Source organism: Bombus affinis, chromosome 4, assembly GCF_024516045.1.
Source record: "Bombus affinis isolate iyBomAffi1 chromosome 4, iyBomAffi1.2, whole genome shotgun sequence".
In the NCBI taxonomy this organism is placed as follows: Eukaryota; Metazoa; Arthropoda; class Insecta; order Hymenoptera; family Apidae; genus Bombus; species Bombus affinis.
This window is the reverse complement of record NC_066347.1, coordinates 13,717,776-13,743,585: the sequence shown is the minus strand read 5'-3', so window position 1 is coordinate 13,743,585 and position 25,810 is coordinate 13,717,776. Positions and strand designations below refer to the sequence as shown.

The 25,810-nt window shown below is 35.8% G+C and overlaps 1 protein-coding gene and 1 long non-coding RNA gene across 4 annotated transcripts in view; one reads left to right on the top strand and one right to left on the bottom strand.

Annotated features, from left to right (window-relative positions):
- Positions 1-25,527, bottom strand: part of LOC126915048 (dynein axonemal heavy chain 5) — a 28,420-nt gene extending 2,893 nt beyond the window's left edge. For 2 of the 3 annotated variants that reach the window (XR_007710004.1, XM_050719356.1), the window contains exons 1-21: positions 17,279-17,531; positions 16,810-16,985; positions 16,545-16,727; positions 13,637-14,035; positions 13,065-13,315; positions 12,470-12,715; positions 12,222-12,385; positions 11,782-12,036; positions 11,481-11,709; positions 10,305-10,978; positions 9,069-9,874; positions 8,799-9,006; positions 8,298-8,684; positions 7,698-7,870; positions 7,202-7,568; positions 6,893-7,087; positions 6,689-6,827; positions 6,290-6,566; positions 5,668-6,109; positions 3,830-5,187; positions 51-3,628 (exon numbers count right to left, since the gene is read on the bottom strand). Coding sequence is in view for 2 of the 3 variants with exons in the window: in XM_050719356.1 (XP_050575313.1) it covers positions 51-3,628; positions 3,830-5,187; positions 5,668-6,109; positions 6,290-6,566; positions 6,689-6,827; positions 6,893-7,087; positions 7,202-7,568; positions 7,698-7,870; positions 8,298-8,684; positions 8,799-9,006; positions 9,069-9,874; positions 10,305-10,978; positions 11,481-11,709; positions 11,782-12,036; positions 12,222-12,385; positions 12,470-12,715; positions 13,065-13,315; positions 13,637-14,035; positions 16,545-16,727; positions 16,810-16,985; positions 17,279-17,305 (10,534 nt within the window). In the remaining variant the exon portion in view is untranslated. Of the gene's footprint in view, positions 1-50; positions 3,629-3,829; positions 5,188-5,667; positions 6,110-6,289; positions 6,567-6,688; positions 6,828-6,892; positions 7,088-7,201; positions 7,569-7,697; positions 7,871-8,297; positions 8,685-8,798; positions 9,007-9,068; positions 9,875-10,304; positions 10,979-11,480; positions 11,710-11,781; positions 12,037-12,221; positions 12,386-12,469; positions 12,716-13,064; positions 13,316-13,636; positions 14,036-16,544; positions 16,728-16,809; positions 16,986-17,249; positions 17,532-17,601; positions 17,802-17,910; positions 18,141-18,248; positions 18,423-18,514; positions 18,793-19,602; positions 19,827-19,938; positions 20,094-20,561; positions 20,802-21,294; positions 22,216-23,357 lie in introns of those variants that run through there. The other variant, XM_050719357.1, reaches the window with a different exon arrangement.
- On the top strand, positions 5,805-6,903 carry LOC126915171 (uncharacterized). Its single transcript, XR_007710044.1, has 2 exons — positions 5,805-5,951; positions 6,424-6,903. It is a non-coding gene; the product is annotated as an uncharacterized LOC126915171 (long non-coding RNA).
- Positions 25,528-25,810: the final 283 nt, after the last annotated feature.

Sequence of the window (25,810 nt, the reverse complement as noted above, 5' to 3'; positions counted from 1 at the left end):
TATTTTTATTTTTATATTTATATAAAGTTAAACGTTCTCAACTTGCTTACGGATGACTTTTTGCTTTGCCAGTGCAGTAATCTGTGGGCTAGGATCTGATCCTATCGACAATATACATATAAGCGGTGATCTAACTTCAGACTCTAACCACGTAGCTTCTAGATCCAAGATCTTCGTTTCTCCATACTCTTTCCCTAATGATTCAACCACGTATTTTTTCGCCTGGGACAAAGTTCGATCTGGACTCCACGATCTGATCAAAAGTAATTTTCTAAATACGTCGAGTTTCTTCTGATATCCGCAAGGAAGTTCCTCTTCCTCGGGTTTCTCTCTTTCGTACCATATTCGCCATTCTCTTTCGCTGAATTCGATTTTCGTTAGAATATCCGAGAACGTGTCTAGTTTGCTGATCTCGACTAGATTCAGCCAAGTTATGTCAAGAATCCACCTGAATGGTTTAGGTGTAACTGCGTTTAAGTCCAAGGATGCACCGCCTTTAATAAAAGCATTGAACTCTGTATGAGAAATTACACCTCGATGACAGTCTATCTTCATAGCTAGCATCAAGGTGAACAACGATTTGTGTCGTTCGTATAGACTTCTCAGAGTAAAGGCCCACACTTCGTAGGTAAGGTGACGAAGAATTATGTTTATTCTTTCACCAGTGATAGGACTTTTCACAGATTTGGTAATGGAATTATCGAATATAGTCAGAAATTGTCGCAACGAATTTTGGTACATTACGTTTACGTTGCTCATCTCTACAATAAGGAAATACAAAATAGATCCTCTCGACGCGACAGCGCGGAATTCTTCTCGGGCTAGCATGATCTTCTTTTCCGTTAACGCAGACACCTTTAGTTTTTCATTAACCGATTCTGCAGTTACTTTGGTTTCTCTGAGCACATTTATAAGCGCTTCATCGTCTACTAAAGAGCCTTCGGAAGAGGTGAGTCGATGTAACAGAGTGCTTTCGAGTTCTTTCATTGATCGTTGGTTCGTCATCACAGATTCGAACAGAGTCACCCTTTCGGCTTCTAAGTCTGCCTTTTCCATAAGGATAACTCTACCAAGTAGCTGATCTTCCAGGCCTAACATCGTGACGGTAAAATCGATTATCGATGTCTTTGCTGAAATTTCAGGACTGTAAGCAGGATTTGGTAATTTCGTGGTGATGTACAACATAAAACCGGGCATTACATCGCATTCTTTGTCACCGACGATTACTTTTTCGATGGAACCGGATTTAATAAAATTCTTTTCAAGCACGTTATCGAGAACTGGATCTAACTCTTCCGCGATGTCTTCTATCAGCAATGGTCTGCCTAAAGAGAGACTGTCTTCAAGATGAGTCCTAAAATATTTGTGATTAAGAGACGTAATCTGTAGTTCGTTCATGCATTCCTTGTTCTTTATCCACATTTTCCCTTGATTCTGAGGATCTATTAACAGAGGATAGGAGGAGGATTTAGTTACAATAAGCGCGTTTTGCACAGACAATTCGTCATTTGGTAATCCTTGAAGCGTCCATTCCGACATTGTCGCACTGTCTACGAGCATGTTTGTAATGTTCAGATTTTTAGTGAAGGGAATGGATTTAGTTGCCAAAATGTTCATCCAAGATGACACTAAGCTAGCTCTGTACTGTTGATTATATGGTCCACAGTACGATAAAAAGCCAGTTGCTAGTAAAACGTCTCCAACTAGTCGACCTAACTGAATTTTAAATTCACTGCTTTGCTCCGTCCAGCGTATTTTCTCACCGCCTAATCCGTTAATCAATGCGGTTGCAGCTGTCATTTTCCTAAGACACACGTTTGCAGCTTCTGTCAATCTTTGCTTCTCCGAAACAGCAGAGTCATATTGTTCCTTAACCGCTTGCAAGGCCATTTCTCTTTCCGATAATTCTCTCTCGGCGTTTGCCAGATCCTCCATGGCTACCTTGAGTCTTGCTTCCTGCAACGCTAAATTAGCCTTCAGTGGCAGGACTTCCTTATTCACCGAATGGAAAAAAGCCATTGCCTTTGTCCAGGACAATAAACCTGCCACGTCACCGCAAACTCGTCTAGCAGTTTCCATGTTATAGTCCTCCATCTTAAAGTAAGGTTGAAGTAATTCAACCATCTCGTTGTTTATTATGTCTTTCGGATAGTTTTGTAATTGAAGCAAGAACGTGGTGCTGGCCATTAACTTCAACGATTCTGCCCAAGAAGGCTTTGGACATGGCGCAGCTGTATCCGGAACAACCGATCCAATTTTACGTTGAAATAGAATTAACACACAATCCATAATTCTCATAATGAGATGAGGCGGTCTACCCAATTTTCTAACGGTAGCTATATGAGCCGGTTTAATAGTGTTCAAAGCAGCTTCTGCTTCCTCCAGCGCAGGCTTAGCAGCCTCTAGCTTTTGTTCAGCCAAGGCTTTTTCTTCTGCTATGCAAGCTACCAATTGCTCAGCTTTTTCTTTCACTTTTTGTACCTGATTCTTAAATGCCTCTGCCTGCATTGCTCTTTCTGTTACTTCCAAGAGGACAGTTTCTGCTTTTTCAGATGCTTGAACTAGCTCTTTTTCCATCTCAGCTAGATCTCTTTTCAAGATCTCAACTGATATGGAAGCTTCTTCCAGCTTCGCTAAGCCAGTATCCATGCGCCTAGCTCCCTCGCCTAGTTCATGTTGTTTGCTTTGGTAGATATTTTTGTAGCCACCGATGAAGTTCAAATACGATTTTGGCGTGACGTGAGTAGCGCGACGAAATCTTTGAAAGTATTCCGCGGACGTCAGAGAAACAATATCCTGTATGGAGCCTAAGGCATTTACCAATTCAGATTTGACTTCGCTGGTACAAGCTATGTTAAAGTCATGCAGAAAGTGTTTAGCAACTAAGATTAGAGCGTCTCTGGGCCAAGGTTGGAACCAATCGATCGTGCAGCCTGATATGAGAGCTGGAAAACGTTGAGCACGATTTCTAAACTTTTCGCCAACGGGAGAGAAACAAAATACTACGTGTAAATTTTGACAGGTCCTCTGAAGAAAGAAATCCATTACGAGTTCGTTGTTGATCGTTCGTTTTGGATTTTCGCGTCTCAGGATAGGCGTCAATTCTGAAATGATCTCTTGCTGTTCGTCACGAGTGAATAAGTTGCTGATAACCCCGGAGCTCAAAATATTATTCAAGTATTCCAAGAAGCCCTCCTCTTTAATGTCCAGATCAGTAAATATAAACGTCGTACCCTTTCCTTGAGCTCCACATGTTCGATAGAGATATCTTAGATCTTCTAAAAAATTTGCTACGTTGTAAGATCTTGTCAAAGTGATTTGAAACGTTTTGTAGCCGGCAATGAAGGATGATAATTTCGTGAGACTTTGCTTGCCAGATCCTCCGACACCTACTAACATTACATTCCCTTTTGGATGCCTAATGACTCTAGATATTTTAACCAAATGTAGCATGGCATCGGGGAAGAAGACCAAATCCATACCAGAACCTCTTTGCATTTCGTTGAATTGCGAAAGGAACATTTCTAGTCTGTCCCTGAGGATTTGGTCGTCATAAACGGGTTCGTATACTTTCGGTAACTCAACGTCGGCGTCTTCACCTTCTTCACCAGTTGGTTCGGGCGCATCTCTAAAAATTGTTACGAAAATGGTAAAAAGTGCGTGTAATTGAGCAATTCTTATGATTTCCTAATGCTAATAAACATGTTAATATTTGTTTAAGGTAGAAGTTTTATCACGCCTGTTTTTCGATCGACGATATTACTGTTGTGATAAGCTAAATAATCTGACTTAAATTAAGTACGCGGTTGATCGTACTGATAATACTTACCTCATGAAATCTACGAATACAGGATCTTGATCGAGCATGTTCGTATAATCCTTCCCTAGCATTTCATCAACAACTTTCAGAATTTCTTCATCGAACCAGTCTTTATCCGCTTGTATAGTGAATCTATCACTGAATACGCGACTGCACTCGTGTTTCCACAGCAACATAAGCACACTTTCCTTATCGATAACTGTGGATAGTGTACCAAGCATACCTTGCCAAATTCTTGATAAATCTCGAAGATTAAAGGTATAGTGAAACTTGGCTGGTGTAGGTAATAAATTAGCTCTAGTTCTTTCCCAAAGTGTTCTTGTCAGGGGAACCATTTTATTGACGAGATTCCTAACTTCCGTTGAAAATCCTCTTTTAGCGTTGTAATGACCTTCTCCGAGCACGCTAAAAATGCGATCAATGGATGCTTCGTTAGGTAGCGTACAATTGAAAATACAAAACTGTCTCTTCAATCTTAGAGGAATGTCATTCCTTCCACCACCTGGTTGACACATTGCTGCCAAAAATGTTACGTCTACGATGCTAGTAAAGTCTCCAGGTTTCTCTAAAGAATAAAATCCTTTCATATCCATCGTTTGACGAACAATTTCGTTGGTGATTTGATCCCCCCACTCGTTTATTTGTGGCAAATTTATATCATCGATGAAAACCAACATTTTTTTCCCTCCTGGAGGCCCAAACATGCTACCTAGACGTTTCTCCACGTAACTTTCTATGGTTTTCTGAAACTGATATGGACTCGTAGCCGAGCTGAAATTGAACGATCTACTTAAAGTGGTCTCTCTGTTCGCTTTTTTCATGTACGACTTCATCATGACGGTTTTGGCAGAACCTTGTTCACCTATTAATAAAACTGCTTTATCTTGACGACCAATTAAATCGATTAGGTATTGTATTCTCACATTATCAGGTATAGGAACCAATACATTGCTGTAATCAGGCGTCGAATACTCTGGATAAACGTAATTGGTCACCATGCTTGTCCACGTATCCCATTTACCCTTTTCACTGACATAGAAATCGAACAATTTTGCTTCGGGGTATTTTTCTGACGTTGGTAAATCTAAACTTTCGAAATTTTGTCGCAGGTAGGAGTCATACTTTTGCCTGTCCGATGTTTCTAATAGTGCTCCTATACCCCACACCAAAGCAAAAACGTAAAAACGTTTTAGATGTTCGGCTGTCATCGGTTGGCGTTTTTCATCTTCTGTTTCTTCGTCGTTGTCTTCTTCTATGCGTACTTCGGGTGGAATTAGACCCTCGAGGAGACATAACATTTGTCGCACTATGTTGCATTGTAGAACGTCTATTGTCAACGATAAAGCTTGAGTGCTCCATGAATAAATCTATAAATTAATTATATGTTGCAGCAATTACAATATTACAATATTACAATGTTACAATACAATAATATTGTTAGAAATTTTATTTAGGATACAAATAAATAGTTTCTAGAATTAACTTAATATTTTCATAGTAATTTTTTCAGGAAATATGAAATATGAAATGTGAAAAATAGTTTCGTAATAAGGTAAAACAATGTGATTAATTTTTCATGTTAATGTGTAATTACATTACTAATTTGTTTAGAATTGAATATTTACACATATGGATCAAATGGAAATATGGGATAATGGACAAATATAAACTCGAAATATCAACAACAAAATATATATTGAAGTATCTGGAAAATAAGACATAATTTTCTTCACATTTAATTTTCTTTATCAACATTTGAACAAAATTTGCGCAAGTACCTCTATTTAATCTAATTATGAATAATGTGTTTTTAAATATTTTATATAATGACAATTATGTTTCTTTACCTGCGTAAAAGAATCTGTAAAACATTGACCAAACACTTCTTGCTCCAAAGGTGTTCGACTTTTCAACCAAGCAGTCACCACAGGATTCCAGTCCAATCCTGATGAACTCATGTACACCATTCCATTACGAGATACCGTAGCTGGACTTGCATTGTCGATATTATGAGGCTCAAAGATGATCTTGCAATTAGATGACATCGATAATCGGTCACCATTCGCAAGAGTCAGAGTTTTATTGTCGTCCAGTACAGAGTTTAAGTTCTCGATCCAGATACTATCAACAGGTCCGTCAAGCACCATCCATACGTACTCTCCTTCTTTTAATTTCAGTGTTTTGCGCCATAAAGCTGAAAATATTCCATCCGTCCAATCATTAGTCGCCACGTCCAATCGGCCAAACATTTGAGCAGCTGTTATACTTTTTGGGTTCATTCTCATCTCTCTGTAAAATACGTTCCTGATCATTGACCGAGTTAAATCATTTTAAGTTATATTATTTGGTGAAAAAACAATTTTTAATGGTGTTTTGTAACGTTTTTCGAAAAAAATAACTTCGCGGACTAAGAATGAATTTTTATGTTGCCATATAAATTATTAGAGAAATATTTGTCAATGTAATTACCTATGGAAATTGCCGCATTGCGTTAAAGCTTTCATCAAAATATGTATACAAGTGGTTTTTCCTGCACCGGTCGGACCTAGGGTCATTATTCCATGTCTTACCCTTTGTGTTTCGTATAGCTGTATTAATTTTAGCACCCACGGTGGATGGTATATCAACCCAGCTTCTTCTACTTGTTGACTAATAGCAGCTTCCAACTCTGGATAAGAAGTCTTTTCAAGAGCTTGATTTGGAAACAGATCAGCCACCAATGATATAAATAATGGTTCGTCCTCGTCTAAAATGATTAATGTACTCGATACTAATATTTATTTTATAGATAACATTTATTTTATACATGTATCTTTGCAGGTAGTAATAGCAGATATTCTTAGTATAGTAATAAGTATAATTATGTACCTATGAGCTTCGAAAGATTCATATCTCTTAAAACACGCATAACAATCGTGCTTTCAGAATCTTTGGAGTTTACCCTTTTCGACGCTCCTAATGTTCTTAATACGGACAATATGTTTCTTAGACCAAAGTCGTAATGGACCTTCATAAATGAACAGGATGTTTATTGAAATTACAATTTAATTATTGTGTTTTTAAATATATTACCTGTTTTGTAAGTTGTTCTTCGCACAATTTGTATAAAGTGTAAAATTTCCGAGCAAGCGTGATGTTTTCCAGGAAACCACAACTAGCTAGTTTTACTCGAATAATGATTTGTCTATCAGGTACCATCATAGCGACGGTGCGGAACTGTATCTTTAGATTCTCTGGAAGTTCTTTTCTACCGGCATATCCAGGATTCTGTAACGTAATTCTTATCTTATAATTCTAACTTTTACATCACATACAAAGTTTCCTGCAAGAAAATAACTTTACATTACAGTATTAATACGTTTGTTATCTTTTTTTTTTTACCATTGTTATAAATATTCCAAGCTCAGGACACATGTCAATCAAGTCTCCATCGGTAAAAACGAACTGCTTCCTTTTCTCCCTCTTCGCAGCCAAAACAACTGCAACTTGTTGAGCAGCGACAGACAACACTGGTAACTCGATTCTATTAAATTCATCGAAGCAACCCCAAGATCCGCTTTGTGCTAGTCCTTTATAGATACGTCCTAATCCTCTATAATCCATTTGATCCGAACAATTGAATACTACTATATATTTGGCCAAAGTTTTGCCCATATCTTTGACAGTTTCAGTCTTGCCTGTTCCGGCTGGACCACAAGGTGAGCCACCCATAGACATTGATAATGCTTGTGCCAAAGTTATATAGCATCTAGAAACATGAAGTAAAAAATGAAATAGATGAATAGATAAATGAAAAAGCTACACATAATTTTATAATATTTACGTATTTATCGTAATTTATTGCCGTGAGATTTTTTCCGTACGTATTTGTAGTTACCTGTCTGTTAATGGAGTAATCACGAGTCTTTCTGTGCATCCTAGATATTCATTTTGATATGTAAAGTTCACGTCTGTTATACAGATCGATGTTTTGTCAAGATCTTCTTTGAAGTAAAATCTGCATTGCTTCAGCCACTCGAAATCGTTCAGTGATCGTACATTCAAACGGCACTGTGTATGAAACCTCATAAATTAATATTCTTTCAGAGGTAAACAGAAATGGTAAAATTCGATTTATTTGAAGTCATCGGGGGAGAAACAGACCATATAACTCGAGTCGTATAATAAGAAATTTCTAATTTCTAATTAGACACTAATTCAATACAATAAGTGAAGTCCAGATAAGTGGAATTTTTCTGTATTATTTTACAAAGAAATAATTTTTTAAGAAAAAAGAAAAATGTCAATAACACTCTAGTTTCGATCCCTAGATTTTTATATTTTTTATTCTCTAGAATAATAATCTTATATTAGAACGTAAACTTTAGATTTACTAGTCATACTTGGACTGTTCTTTATTATATTCTCTGGCAGCAAAGTTTGCACACTATACAGCAGGACACCCTGTATATATTAATATTATTTTCCTTTAACTTACTAATATATCGAAGATATCACGTTGATGCACATGAATTGTAATCAAAGTTTCAAATTTTGTTCTTTCAATTTTTGCAAGATCTCTGGTAGTCTGATCGATCAATGTATTTAGTAAGTCCAGGAATCTGTTGTTCGTTTCTGTCATAATCTTTTTATCTGCACGAGCTTGAGCTAAAGCTAGCTCACTGTCCCTGGTCCAGATCATTTGTATTCCTAGTAAACCGACCTGAGCTGGCATTTTATCCAAAAATGTAAGTAGATTAAAGTTTGCATCATTTATCATTGAATAACACTGCCGGATTATCGAGTGTAAAGATTGTTGCGATGTTTGCAAAAGTTGCGTTAGCCACGTTTCTACTGAGCCCTCTGCCCTCACCGCTTTTTCAAGCTACGTTTCAAAAATTGCTTAGCATTATATTTTTGTTAATGCGATACCACGATAATATTATATTTCAGCGTTTAAATATATCATTAAATGTTTTGAACAAGATCCCACACGTACCAAGATCGTTTCACCTTCCGATGATATAACAGCGGTCATTTTATTATATTCAATATCATGAAACTTCACATAACGCGTATTGTCGAAAATAGATAGCAGATGGTTCTGTATCGTATGAGAATCAGAAGCTTGACCAAGTATCTCCAACAAAGCAGGGTCCGATACAAAGAAGAACCTTGGGAACATCATACGCTTCTTTTCTAAATATCTGCAATTGCATTAATCATTGTAGCAATTTCGTTTACTATTTACATATAATTGCATGCGTACCCACTAAGAGATTTCTGACACAATTCTAGCTGTTCCTGCAGATGTGGCAGAAGTTGCTTAAGCAAATCATCTCCTACACAACATGGTACCACTCCCGGAGTTTCGTGTGCTCTTTGCATAATTTTCTGCCAGCTCTTATCAATCTTACTAAACCTTTTCGCTTCTTTCGGTAATTGTTTTGCTATGTCACCACCAACGAACACGGCTTCCAGATAAACCCACATATTTTGTACCAGTAGCCATCTTTCTAATATTTCATTTGTGTTCGACAGATCTGTGAGCCATTGTTGTATCTGCTTGCGGAATGGCGCGTTGTATCGATTCGACATCAACGAGCCAAGCACCATTAAACTGTCTTCCAGTTGGCCAATCGTCTCAGCAGTGGTGTCTCCTCTTAATAATAATTCTCCTCTGTTGTTAAACGTCATGAACGTCAACTCATGAGATGACCATTCATTCACCACAGTCCTTAATTTCGCCTCGATGTCTTTTTCTTTCATGGCTGAAATGCAAATGTCTTCGATGTCCTCTTTATATTTCAATAAAGGCGCCTCCAGGATGTTCTTCAAGCAGAAACCCTCGCTTTCAAGGTCAAACGAGTAGCCCGTCACTTCTACGATCCTGTGCCAGTGGCGAGGTTTCATGGCTTTGTTGGCCATTAATTCTAGGAGTGGACACATGTCGTTAAAGTCGTCGATGGTTTTCTTTAGGGCGAAGAACGCGGGCCATTCCTTCAGACCCTTTGGCAACTTGCGGCATCGGTTTTGGAATTCCATTAGCTCGTTGTTTATGTCCTCAATATTCACCTGAACATTGCATCAGTATTCTTTGTTATAGGTAACGTAAGTTATCTTGCTTTCAATATTGATGTATTATGTACGATATATATGATCGATATTAAATTAACATCTGCAATATGTAATAATGTTCTGATATAATATTCGTATATTACACGAATATATTCGATGTGTAATTAATATTAATGAATGATCAATGTATTATCAATACTTTTAAATAAGAAAATGTCTGTTCTTTTTGTCGAAGTTACAGCTATTAGAATATCAAATTTGAATATTACCATTCTCGGATTTGTTTGAATTTGTGGAAGATTGATGAAATCTAAAAATATCATACATAATACATCTAATGATATAAATAAAAGATTTTTCTATTAAGTATGTGCAAATATACTTTCACGAATCGCTTCAGATATTCATTTTTGAAGAAATATTTTACCTCACTCCATGGAATGTCATAGTAGCTGTTCACCCTGTCGATAACATCATTGTACAATTTATACAATTTCTGAAGCAAATTCAGCTCCTTTCTTATCTGTGATAGTTCAGGATAATCCGTTGTAGGCAAACCAAACAATTCTTCACCACTTTGGTAAGTTTGCAATTTTCTCCACATGCCATCGAATCTATTTTGGAACAAAATCTGTCTATCTGAAGCTTCTCGTGGACTTAGACCAGCCTGCATAGGTCCAGAAGATCTGTATTCCTCACAATACATCTTGTTATCTATATGGAAGTTCTCAAGATTGTTTCTAAGGTCTTCCTCGAACTGTGGCTGCAACTTCAATAGCAACACGTGACTTTCTTGCGCTCGTGCGAGCAACTGTTGCCACGTATATCTCAAGTTATCAACTTGTTCCAGACATTCTTGGTCTACTGGTACTTCGTATCTTGTGACAATGTTGAAGGCTTCCTCGATTGGGTCGATTTTTAATTCCATGTCAACTTCTTGTTCCCGAATTTTCTTTAAAGTATCCATAATAAGTCGTACGTCGTCCAGATCGCGTATCTGACGATCCAATTTACGCTCCATTTCGTTCATTAACGCATAAACATATTCCATTTCGCGTCGGTACTTCTTTTTCATCGCTTGACCAATTTTGTGGGTGCATGCTATGGACATTTGTGTCAGAAAGGCGTCTATGTCTCAGAATATGACTGCATTTTTTAATGTATTTTCTATTTTGCGAATTTTGAGAATTTCATTATATATATATATTTTTTTTTCGACAGTGTTTTAATACAATTCAAATCTGGCTTTATTTTGTGAACTTTAGTAATACATTTGACGTTATTTTTATCTACACATCACGAATATCGCTGTTCTTTCGTGAAGAATAACGAATAATAAATAGCAACACAAATATTTGATTAATATATTCAATCTGATTTCAAATTGGGGGAAAATTATATTGTTTCGGAAAGCGTTACGAAGAAGAGATTCGAACGTATTTGGATTGATCCAAACTTCTATTCAGTAGCACTGCACTGTTATCATAATTAAAAGGAAAGTAACATAAAACAATTTATTTTATGAAGCTTCAACGCTAGATTGTGCGTATAGAAGGAAAATTATAATTAATCTCCTACGAATCTTAAGTTAATGTTACTTTACCTTTGATTTCCGTGTATAAGCCATATTTCAGCTTCTCCGTGGAGACAGCGATGGAACTTCCAAAAATGACCATATCAGGTTCAGTTGCTAAAAGATCTTCAAGTTCACTGTGCTGTCGAAGCGTAGATTCAAATTCAGGCAAAGAAATTTGTAGTAATTCCCGCATACTTCTTTCATTCTTCCACAAGAATTTATATGGCTTCCACCTGTCGATAAATTCTGCAAGGTCCTGTAATAATAATTAGAAATTTGTGTTACTACAAGCAGAACAATATTTACAAATATATATAAGATTTCTTACTGGCTTGAATTCTTGCATGCACGTGTTTAACATGGATAATAGTTTCACCACTTCTTTGTTATCCATCACCATTGCGTGAAAATTCTGCTCTTGAACAGGAAAAATTGATCTCTCCTCAGAGATAATTTTGAACAGCCTTCGTCTTCTGACTCTTGCATCTTCTGGCTCTTCTTGTTTCCTGTTCGCTGCTTGCATCTGAGCGCGCATGACGATATCTGCGAAATTCCTTTTGGAGTAGGCTTGACCCCATGTATCCTGAATTATTAAAAAATAATAATGTGTTATAATAAGGTAAATAATATAATATATTATAATATATATTAAACGTTTTACATCACAGCATTATATCGTAACATAGATACAGTACTAATATAATAATGGCATGTAATACTAAACGTTTATCATTGTATGTATTATACTACATATGTTAAAAATTATACCTTATTTATTCTAGAATTCCATTGCGACACTCCTCTCGCAACGCCAGCAATAGTTTTACCAACTAAAGTTAATACTTCCTGTACGTCGTCTAAACTAGGCTTCACGGTCACCACCGGTATCATTAATGTTGCATGAAGCAGAAATATTGGACTCGGTGCGTCCTCTGACCGAACGATAATTATTAATTCACATGATCATCTGCAAAACTTTGGACTATGCATTCATATTTTATCGAACAGGAAGTCACCTGGATCGATTTCCCGAATAAATCGCTTTCTAATAATGTCCAATGAGCTTCTAGTGACTCTTATCAGAACATCGACGACCTTTCTAGAGTAATATCTCCTCATTTCAGACACGGCATTTCGAACCATGTCTTGCATTCCTTTCGGTAAGCTACCAGGAGTAACCAACAGCTGATGAGGATCGTCGAATAAATTCCAAACTAAGGACCAATCTTGTTGAACTGTTTGGTCCACTACCTCTTCATTTTCTGTAAGCTCATCGTACATAAAAGTTATGATTGGGAAATGTGCAAAAAGAAAAAAGTAAGAAACGTGGATTAAAATATTATAAATGATATTTATAATCTATTTTTTATATAATTGGTTTAATTCTTATTGGAAATTGATTAGAGTCGAAAAGAAACAGAGGCGTACCATCGTAAAAACTTTTTGAAAAATATCCAAAACAGAATTGCATTATGTATTAGTGAAGCTCACTCGCAAAATTTTTACGATGAAATTTTTCATTTTCACGCTGATATATGAAAACAAATTTCCTGGCTATTTCTATATTTAATTATGGAAGAAACTAGTTTTTCAGATAATGTCACATATCACCTTCGCTATTAAAAAATTCGAATTGACTGGAATTAGCAGCAGCTTTGAAATTCTCTGCCGCGTTCTTAACAAGATCTAGTACTTCTTCCACAGCCTCTTCCACCATCATACTTTTACGATATAAATCTACCGCTGCCAGTCTGCATACTTCTTCGGTCTTTTCTACAAATTCCTCTATAGTCCAAGGCTGATCAGATTCTGGCATAGAATGTAACGTTATCTTTTGCATAGCTGCCAGCACCTGTAAAATCCTTGAAACAAGGGAAGGGAACTTTTATTTGATTTTATAAATACCTATGAACTTATGCAGAACGATCAATGATGAAAATCTGGAATCCTTATCATTGTAAGAAATTTTCTTTAACTGTCAAATATCAGCAAAATTATTACATCTGTATAACAAAAATACCTCTTTTAATTCTAATAAGAATTTGTAGAAAAGTAAAATAGACGAAAATTAAGAGACACTAAAGAAAGACAAAGGCAAACGAGTAATATAATTATGCTTATCTAAAAAAAGCTATTGTAATTTAGAAAGGTACGATTTGCAAAAAGTTTAAAAAGAAATGTACCTATTGTCGTACACATCGTGAACCCTTGTAATAAGGATATCAAATTCCTTGATCTGCTGTTTTGTGTTCTGATAGAAGTTTCTCCATTCTGGATTGGTCCAATTCAGAGAAGTCAAACCAGGTTCCAACAAAGATGCAACTCGCACCAAATGCGGTAGTAACAATGGCCTCACTTCAAGTTTCACACGTCTGGCCGTAAAGACGAACTCTTCGATCATCAATTGGAGAGAGTCTGTGACCAATGTGAAATAATCTTTCTTCGCCAGAATAGTCAACGCGACGATAGGAATTTCCAGATTCAATTTGGCCAAGCAGTCAGCTTCTCGGAGCAGGAGAGTGACGCGTCCTTCCAAGTTGACTTTAATCTTTCCTGTTTTCTCGTCCACCGTCAGCAAAGGTCTGGATCAATAAAACAAAATATGATGTTTACATAAAAAATTAACACTAGGTTTACGGGCGTTTCGTATATACCTATCTCTACGGGACCCGTCAAATTGACGGGTAAACGAAAATACGTATTTTTCATTAAAAAATCGATTTATTCAAATTAAGTCTGCAAGGAACAATATTAGGCTTCACATTTAAATAAATTATTAATAAATAAAACGTCTTTTTTTAAAATTATCACTAAAAAAATAACAATAACATTAACACGACCCACCAATTTGTCGGATTTTGAACTTTGAACTGAAATATCTCAAAAACCATAGCATTAATTTTAACCATTTTGCATCGTAAATTAATCACTTCATCTAAAGAATTTATGCACAAAATTATTTTTTCCTAGGCTTTCTAATTTTTGAAATCTGTATGTAGTATATCTATCTCTACGAGACCCCTCAAATTGACAGCTTAGCTGATTTCATAAACAATCCGTTTTTCAAAGATAGTGTGCAAAAGTTTCAGTTATCGTAGACATTTCCCATTATTGTCTCCACTTATTGTAAGTATTTACAATAGGATAATTGAATTTGGGCACAGTATTTTCTTATTTTGAACAATCCCCCTTTTCTAGCAATCATGAGTAAATTCAAGAAATATAATAAGATATTGGACAAAATGTCAACATCAATGAAGATTGTTCTGAGGATACCTCCGAAGAAGATCAGTATGAATTAGGTCAAAGCAAAGCTGACAATGAAAGCTTTGAATACATCGAAAGTGGAGAGATAGAAGGATCTTTAGATAGTGAAGAGCAACACTTCTTGAAAGTGTGTCGTAACAAGAAAAGGATGCGTATTCTTTTTAGTTCTGACTCCGAGGATGAAAGGACGAGCATTCCAAGCATATCCCAAAATGTAATAGGTGAAATTGAAATTGCAATTGACGGGACATAGTGCATAAAACTGAAAGCAGGCGAATCTAGGGATAGGACGCCCGTTCGTATGATATTCAAGGATATCGCAGGGCCTACTGGCTATGCTAAGAGAAATATTATGTCGGGTTATGTAACTAGTGCTTTCGAATTAATAATTGACAGACACATAATGGAATATGGAAACGATTGCACTGAAACCGAGGCGCATCGAGTTTTGAAAAGGACTGGACAATCACAGTTGCTGAGTTGCGTAGTTTTCTAGGAATTTTATATACCCGGTGCGCATATGAAGCGAGATCATTGAAAGCCTCCGAAAGATTACAAACAGATAAATTTGCGCTGATATCCGAAATATGGAACAGATTTATAAGTAATAGCCAAACCTGTTACAAGCCATATGAAAATATCTCAATAGATGAACAATTATTTCCAAAGAAAGCCTGATGCAGGTTTACGCAATATATACTGAATAAGCCTCATAAATTTGGCATTAAATTTTGGTTAGCAGTTGACGTCCAAACAAAATATATTTTGAATGGTTTCCCTTATATGGGGAAAGATGAAACTCGATGCTCAAGAGAAAGAAGGACAAGATGACATTGTTTTCCTCAAATTTATATAAATCAGAAAACTGCACACTTACTGTGTATAAAAGTAAATCTAAAGTAAAAGTCCTCCTTCTAAGCACCAAACATACAGGTGTACGAATAGAAGATAATTATAAACGTGTTCCAGAAACCATTGCTTTTTACAATAAAACAAAGTATGGTGTTGACCAAATGGCACGCAAATATAGCGTGAAAGCAAGGAGTTTCCGATGGCCCCTTCAAGTCTTTTTCAATATTTTGGATTTGGCAGCGATAAACGCGTGGATACTATATAAAGAGTGTATCAGATCGAAAATATCCAGAAAGGAATTCATATTTTGTTTAGCCGAGGAATTAACTGAAGAAAACAAGGACAACATTTGCCAAAGATCAGACGCTTCATTTCTGTCACCTACAACGTCAGAAGTGCAAAAAAGTTGCCAAGTGGATTATTGCAAAAAAAATAGAAGTAATAATTATTGTTTATATTGCAAAAAGATCGTATGCGGAAAATGCACAAACAATATTCAGTATATTTGCAAAAAATGTGCTCAATAGATATGATTAGCCTGTACTGTTAATGTTATTGTTATTTTTTTAGTGATAATTTAAAAAAAAGACTTTTTATTTATTAATAATTTATTTAAATGTGAAGCCTAATATTGTTCCTTTCAGATTTAATTTGAATAAATCGATTTTTTAAAGAAAAATGCGTATTTTCGTTTACCCGTCAATTTGATGGGTCCCGTAGAGATAGGTATACTACATACAGATTTCAAAAATTAGAAAGCCTAGGAAAAAATAATTTTGTGTATAAATTCTTTAGATGAAATGATTAATTTACGATGCAAAATGGTTAAAATTGGTGCTATGGTTTTTTGAGATATTTCAGTTTAAAGTTCGAAATCCGTCAAATTGACGGGTCCCGTAAACCTAGTGTTAATAAAATGTGGAATTAGTTAGCTTAGTTGTTGTTTGCGAGGGACTTGTATGATCGATTTACCGTTTGAGACAGTCTTCGATGACCCAAGAGTTTTGATGAGTCCAGATTTCAGCAATGTCTGATTTATATTGGTTCAAAACACCGAGGGCGTAATTATACCGTTTTTCTAGTTCCATAGTGAGCGGAAGAGTCTTTAGCACTGGATGATTGGAAACTGATGTAGCCAATTCATCTAAATGTACTCTGAAGAGAAAATAATTTGAGTCAGTGATATAAAAATCATAAATTATCGTTTGACGATGTATGAATAACTCGTTTAATTTACTTCAATGAATTTGCCCAAGTTAATCTTCCAGCAATAGCTGGCATATGCCTTGGTAATGGTGGATCATCCCTCTGTTTTTTGAATAACTTTAGTATTCTGTCCACTTCTTTGTCGCAATATTTTACTACTATGTTGTACTTTTCATCTAGCTTCGTTAGTGGTATCTTCTCACTGACCTTAAAAACAAGCAAATTAATTAAAACATTAAAAAGTACAAAAATTAAGAAACTATAAAATCAAAATATTCAAATATTAAAGTATTAACAAATTTCGAAAGTAAATGATTTTAAGATGTACTGAATACAATATGTATCGACAAAGAAACATGTTCATACATACAATTAGATTCAAGTGCTATAATTAGAGTAATTGTGCAACTTTACATGTCAAATGTACAAATCCTCGTGCATTATTTAATCAGCTATAATGCACCACTTCACTTTTTCGAATCGAGTTAAAAATCGTATACCCTGAAGAGTTTCCCAAACGTCCGCATAATTTTTCTCAATGATGTTACCGATGTTTTGTTTCAGACTATCAGTTTTTGTCATGAAATAATTGTAGTCCGTATCAAATTCAGTATTCCTTGGATCTAGATAATCGTAACCTTTAGCGGTAGCAACTTTCTCAGCCTCTTCAAAAGTTCTTATGGCATCGTCCAATGCTATTGGAGTAAAAGAAAATAAAAAATAGAAAGCTGAAAATTACGCTCACAAAACGATCTAAAGTTGAAAAATGTAGACAAATATTAACGAATTAAAAACAAATAGCATCCGTATATTAATTACATACATTCTCCCAATAAAAGACCCTCCATTCTTCTTTCGAAGAGACTTTTGTAATCTTGTATCAATTCGAACATAGTCAAAATTTTTCTTACTCTATCGCAAAAGGAATCGAATCGTCCAAATACGTGAGTTTCTGAAAACGAGAATTCTTGTTCGGTTACAGCAGGAGAACACCGAACCAGTCTATAAGTTTCTCTGTAAGCTCTGTAATGTAATGGTATTCTTTGTTATTTCCCATATAAAAGGACAAAAAATGAATCGGTATGTCTCAGATTGAAATATAACGATAAAAAACAGAGAATCCATAATTTACTTGTTCAGTTTTAAGCAATGCTTCAGTTTCGATCGCGCAACTGCTCGATCTTGACCCCAGACAGTTTCTCGACCTCTATTTGTGACGTAATCACGACAAGCCACGATCATTTGATTCGTGATTTTTATCATTAACGAACTAGTTCGTTCCGAGGTGTTGTAATACCTCGACACGCTGTATATTAAACGAACTGTTTGTAATAGCGATACGAGGGAATCTCTCATCTTCACCTGAAAAATACTTAATATCAATATATATGAATATATATAAAACACACATAGAAAACAATATAGGAAAATAAAAATAATTTCTCTTTTTCGTACGATATGTTATCTTACTGGATCGTCCAAATACAAGCAGTGACAGCATTTTTCCAACGCCTGTATAAATTTTGCATTATCCTTCGCTTCGTTATAACAATAAGTGACTTCATCCTCTACATCGACCCAATCTTTTATTAACTTGGAACGCGCAACTTGCAAACAAAGAAGCGACATTCGTATTTCGTGATCCTAAATATTTATACGTAGCACAGATAATAGTTTACTCGTTATTACGATTGACAGTAAAATTATCTGCTACGATACGAAAATGCAAATAGAACCTGAAGTTTGTTGACTAACTGACTGAATTGTGCTCCTCTTCGTTTCCAATATTCCAATTCCTGCTGAGGACCAGAATTATCATTCTCTCGTTTCACCTGCTTGCTTTCTACCATGAAGTCTTTCAATCTCTTGATCCACGTTTGTACTCTTTTCTCTACGATATTCACAGCGCCTTTTTTCGCTATAAATGCTTTTGCTTCCTCAAAGTTGCGCACTTGCATCATTAGAGCTTCATCGTCATCGAATACCCGTCCTTCGTGAGCTATCTGTTCACACACTGCGAAAATTTCGAAAATATTTTATATTATGATCTTTATATCAAAAATAAGGAATCTTCGTAGCAAAGTTTAAGATATCGAATATACGCTAGTATATTCTAGTATATAATACGCTAGTATATCTAGTATATAATATACTTTTACGCTATCGCTGCAGGTTTCTATTCAAATGTTAATATTATAAAATAATCATATTAATATAATATTAACATTAATTTTAATATTATATTAATGTAGTATCTGAATGGGTCTTAGAGGAAAGGATAAATAATGATATTTTGATTTAATAAATAATATTGGAAGCAACGAAATGATTACAATGCTGTCGTACGTCTTATTCTCATACTCGGCTTTCGACTTCCCGATTCACACTCTCCGGCTTCTACACTCGCTCGCTCTCGCTTCTCAACTCTAACTGCACGCCTTTTGCATTCGTTCTCTCCGGCTTCTCAACTAACACTGCCTTTAGCGTCTCTTTGTCTCTTCTCGTCCTATCGGCACGTATCCTAAAATGCCCGTGGCCAGGGTCACGCAGGCCCTTTCCACGAAACTATCCATTTGAAAAGACCGACGACGCATTGATGTACCCGATGATGGCTTTGTTTACGGTTCTGCCGATATCTTAGGCCTTTTGTCCACGATACTACATTAATATTAATAATAATAATATTATAAAATAATAAAATGTTTCTAAAAATGTCAATCACGTTCATAAAAATATAAATTTGCATAAATATTTGCAATTTAATGATATAATCACCTAAAATTTTATGAAAATACAGTGACTGTATATGTAATTCTATTGTTACCTTTCAAAGCACTGCAGAAAGATCTTAATCCCGGTAATAAAAGGCTCTTTATCATCGGACAATCGTCCTCTCCTTCAGAACCAGGATGTGCAAGCGCATCCATGAAAACGTATTCTACTACCCTCTGTATCGCGGTTATTATCCCCACTTTTTTTGTGTCTATCACACCGGTATAAAGATCTTTTTGGAAACCTTCCTCAGGTAATTGTTTCGAGATATTTAATCTAAGAAAAATTTCGAGCTTGTATCACTGAAGTGCGACTATCAATTATAACTTCATAAGACTGTTATGTATAATACTTCATACTTTGTTAGACGTTATGCTTTATATCATACCTGAATATGTAAACGCATATTCCAGTACAAGGTACTTGCCATCCATCGGTAAGAAACAATTTCTTTTTCCCTGGTTCTTTTGTTTCCTTTTGTTCTTTAACTTTCGGCACCGATGTGCTTGGACTTGGTCTAGAGGTAGAAGTTTTTGTTTGGATCTGCAAAATAAAATTCCACGGTTATCTTATTATTAACAATGGAATAATTAGACTGTAATAATACTGATATCTAAATATACTAAATATATATAATTGTAATAAAGTGTCGTATCATAAAAATGTAATAGGTACATACATGTAAGAATTATGTTTACCATCTGAGTGAAAATCAACATTAACTTTGTCGAAAGCACTTACGTATTGTTAACAACTGCATACAAAATAAAATCGAAATATGACAAAATGACAAGTTTTAGTTTCTTTCTCCTGGTAATTATTAAAACCATGTGAATATTTTCAGCAAAATTAATATCGACTTTCATCGAGATAGAAACACGATTATACAGAGTAATTCACTTTCATAATACTACTTTAATTATAATTATTTATGTGTACATTAAAAAATACTTAATAATTTTGACGTTAGATTGAGGTTTTTATTAAAAAATAAAAGATAAAAGGTTTGACCGTTTCTATAGGACGTAGAGTTTCAGGTTCCTCCACTTCTTGATAATACCAGACAAGGGTGGACTTCATATGGGGCAAAAATAGTTGATTGATTTCGTCCAGCATGTCTCCCTCGAAAACGTGATCCATGACCTCGTGGCGGGACAATTGTGTAGCATCCATCAAGAGCTGGAAAGCGAATTCTAGACGGGGATCCATCTCCCCTCGTCTTGCCTTTCTCTCGCATTCTTCTCGGCGTTTCTGCGAAGCAAATCAAGGATATTAATTGTTTCTTATACGTCGTGCTTGAGTCAATAGTAATGCCTTATCATTGATCAGACATTATGTTCGCCTATCCTCTTTATTACAAGTATGGCGTAGCTTAATCGATTGCAGTTTTATTTTTTATTTTTGATGTCATCCCTTACTACTATTATCAAAATGTGATAAATTGTCATATCGCACACTCGAGTTTCAATAATCCAATTTAATTTCACAGTAGAGCGACTTTGTGAATTTGCGTTAGGTTAATATCGCTATAGTTTATCTAATTATTTATTGTCCTACTGTTCTACACGAAATTAACTACGTGCACGATACATTAAAAAATCACTGTTTCATATCCACTTATGACAATATTTCATTATCGAGTATTACGGTAATCGGTAGCTTCACTTAGCGCTTCGCATAATAACAAAAGAAAATATACGCGCGAATAAAATATAAACGGCCAAAAAGCGAAAGAACAATAGACCTGGAGGACATCACCGGTCCCTTCTTCGTCGCTGCCTTCCTCAGAATTCTCTGACTTTTGTTGAACCAACAAAGCAGGAGCTTGCACGAACATGGCCAAACGAATTAAACCGGCAAAGACGATACAATTACACGATAAAAGAACGAATAACGCGATGGCGAGATTCACCGACAGTCGCACCGGCGAACTGAAAGACTTCTGAAGTAATCTAAGGAGCGAATATCCAGTGCCACGAGTTCGTGTCTGGTACCGCCCTTCTACGTATCGTTCGTGTCGTGTGGGTATTTCCGCGCGATTCTGTCGACAGTAGTCGATACTGATACCACATAGTGTGTATTCTTCTTCCATTGTCGCAAAATCATGTTATACAGGAATAGTCGATATAACAATGAACAACATTCGTGGTATTAATGATAGTGATGGATTACATGGTGCATGTTTTAAAATTAATATTGGTCGATTTTTTGCATCGGTGATCGAGATATTTGTTAAAGCGACGATTGTTACAACATGTTGTGAATATTTCTTATTTGTGAATCCACGATCCAGTAGTTGTGTACGCGCGACGATGAAGCTAACACCTCTGCAACGAGTATACAAGAATAAGTTACGTATAGTATTTGTATTTATATACAAAGATTATTCTTATCTTCTGAAGCGTTGCTTTTGCTTTGTATTTTTCTGCCACCGGATTAACCAGCATGTTACCATATAACCAGAAATATTAGTAATTCAACGTCGCTTTTCAAGCGATGATTCGACGATGTTGCTTAAAAATTAGCATTGCAGCGAATGTTTTAAAATTGAAATGTAACTTTAGTTTTCCTGTTTCAATTTGTAGATTACCAGTGCTCGTGTATTGCTCGTATACTGTTTTTCTACTTTTTGGATTATTATTTATATTCATTGCATGGAGTAGGTCTGCAAAAAATTAGTTCAATTAATTCTACATAAAATACTCATTTTGTATTAATAATATAATTAAAAAATATAATATAATTAAAAAAATTTTTCACTTTATACCTGCAATATGTAGGTATATATATGTACTTTTGTTATCACAGTTGCTCTATCCGCACCTCGCTTTATGTGTATATAAATACGATTACATTTATGTACGTAACAAATAAATGCGTACGTCATTTTCAATATGCCATAATACAAAATCGAGATATAAATATATTCCTACCATTGAAGTATTTGTAAGTATTTAAAAATATGCTTCAAACTGAATCGATCACAAAATCAAAAAGTTAAAATCAAATCTCCATACGCCGATCATTTAAAATCAATCAAAACCATTACTCGTAATTTCCTATTGTCAATATGTATACGTGCCTTCTACCTTATTCTCCTCACTCGTTAACAATTTCGCCTTTATCGAGAGCTAACCATTACAAATTACACATGAGAATTACACGTTGCACGCGATCGATTACACGAATATCGAACAACTTGAATCGCCATCAACGAATAAAATGATCATTTTCTACGAGGTTTTTCAAACAACGCATCGATCAAACCGGTATTAAATATGGTTCGTACCATATTACCCAACGTGCACGCGAATATCCTCTTAACACGCAGATCGAGAACAACCATGCGTATCACTAATCGACTAATATACAAGTCAATATCCGATTAACATTCGTAGTTGCATCTCGAACATCTTCTGAATCGGTTGATCGAACAACGATACGAGCTTGCCTCGTATTTGCATACGAAAGTGTATGTTTCTTACGTGTAACAACATCGATTCACGAATGCGATAAAACGAAAATCGCACGATCCTTAGAACGAATCACGCGTGAAGCAACAGTGAAAATTTAGAAAGTTTGGAATATCGTGTTTGTTATCTAATCAAGATTTAAGAGTAAGTTGGTAGCAATATCCAGAAAAATGTTCGTACGAAAATTCGCTCGTACGAAATGGTATCCTTATTTACTGTGTCCTTAGCAACCATTCCTTACCGTGCTAATTAGGTTTAATTATTCCCGTTGTGAGAAACTATTCAATTCATACGTCCTATTCAATTTAGCGTTAATCCTTTTGTTAATGCTTACTCTGGCTTCCTCGGTGGTTTCCGTCATCTCGATGAATTTCTTCGCCACTGTTCCTTCGCGCTTCCACGATTTCGAACAACCGACGTTCTTATGCAGTCAACGTCGTAATGCGACATTAACTGTTACCCAGTCTCTTAGCTAACAATGCTCCCTTGTCCCTCTCTTCCGCCCCCCCTTTGTTTCTATTCCTTCTTGTAGTTACCTGTTAGTTTGCATACTATCGATGTTTCATTATTAGGGTACCAATGAAATGTACGAAGAAAACCGGTTGTATCTCTGATAGAAGAGGAACGATAATCACAAACAATAAAGGAACGATAAAATAAAAAATAATGTTTTACGAAATGGGTAAGAAATTTGGAGAAAGTGTTCTGAAAGAAGAGTCGAGAAGTTTATGACAAACGGTTTTATCGAGCGAGGAGTCATCATCGCGATAAGGAAATGAGCAGTGGCTCGGGCAAGATATATGTAGAGATAAGATATACGATAGATCTATCGGCCAATGTATTTCTTCGTCCTTTGTCTCGGACGGTAGCAAACTTTCTTATCATTCTAGTGTCGTTTCCAATGTTACCGATCCAGCATAGAATAAGATCGCGACATTAGTAGTGGTTGGAACTAAAACTAAATGCTACTGTGAAAATAAGAGTAAAAAGAGATACAAAATAGTGCTTGTGAAACGATTAGAAAGAAATATATTTATACTCGATTAAAGGGGAAGTTGTGCAAGTAGTTATGAATTTGCAGAAACTCGGATAAAATTTTCTATTCTCCGAATAATATGATTTCTCGCATAGATTGCACAAGATTATTACAACGTTCCAGGAGTACATATTTTATTTCTATTTTTCATATATTACGTCAGTCTCTCGACTTATAACGTAGCTCTCGTCTTTTGGTAATGGTAAAATCCCAAACTTTACCTTTGATAACGCTGCAACTATCCTCAAGCCAGCATCAGTGCATTTAATATTCTCGAATCTATCATTCAATATTATTACACAATTTCGATTCGATCTTCGATATTTCGAAAGAAAAAGATTCCAGATGAAATGCAAATTCCAGAGTCATGTACGTGCATCTAAATTCTTAGATCATCGCACGTAGAAAATCTTAATGAACCGAATGAAACGAATGAATTAAAATCCATGACATATGAAAAGAAAAATATTCCAGGTTAAACGTAAATTGCAAAGTTATCTATGCCCTTGATCCACATAAGTCCTAATTTCTTTTCCAATACATAATGCCATTTTTCTATACGAGGTCTAAATTAATTTTTCCACTTACCCTTAACTATTTCTTTACAATTCTAAACGATAAAACACAAAAGAGCAACAGCCAAACATCGCGAAATAAAATTATCTTGCGAAGATATTTATATGAAATTCTAAAATTCTTGATAAAATTAAAAAATCAATCTCCACTCTTCCACCTTCCCTTTTCTCCTCCTCAAAGCCAGCCACAAAACAACGGTCAGCAACAAACCATCTGATATTGAATCAAAGAGAATCAAACGGCTTCATCGCGTTCGAATCTGAGAGATGCAACGAGAAGGAAATCACCGTGAGGCGTGGAAGATTTGCACACGCGGGCAATAAAATAGTATCGATCAGTCGATGAGAACAATGGAGGAAGCTGGCAAGAATTCAAAAGTTTGCCAGCAAGTATCGTTCTGTTTCCAGGAAGCCATTCGATGGAAGGGGTTTTCGACCCTATTCCAGCCTCGTGCTGCCGGTTGCGGACCAGCGGCCACAGCGTGTATCGACTAACGTCGGCGTATTGACTAATGACTGGTACGCTGTTGCAAGTAGTACCACTCCGTGTCAGGACGGACACACTCGAGTCCCACGACCATATTAATGGCGCGCGACCGCCGCGAACACAGGGGTTAAGGCGCATTTATGTAACACGTAGGCGAGAAGTTCCTTCGACGTCGCGCGACCTACATTTCCTGACCAATGTCTGGGAAAAAAGAGGTCATGAACGCGAACTGTCAACCGTTTGCGGAAAATCCCTATTCTTAATTTTGCCAATATGATCATGCCTCGTTCTGGTGTTCGTAAAATTTCAAAAAGTTTCGTACGATACTCGTAACGTATATTTATAAAAGTTTTCTATGGTAAATATCCACGATACTTTCAGGAATCATCGTACGTTGGCGGAAGTAATAATTTCCGAACAAATAGTGGAATGTTTTTTCCAATAGTTTGTCTTTTACTCGCAGATAAGGTGTTTTGTTAAAACACCTTTTTTGTTAAAAAAAATAAAATTCTTCGAAATTCTCCCTTTTGTTTCGTAGAGTTTGTGAAAGATACTTATTAAACGATCGTTATTAACGTATTAAAGTATAAAGAAAAAATTATCGAGTACAAAAAAGACTATATAGTATATAACTGTGAATAACACAAAATCTTTCGTGGATATACGATCAATGTCGATCGATGAATCTT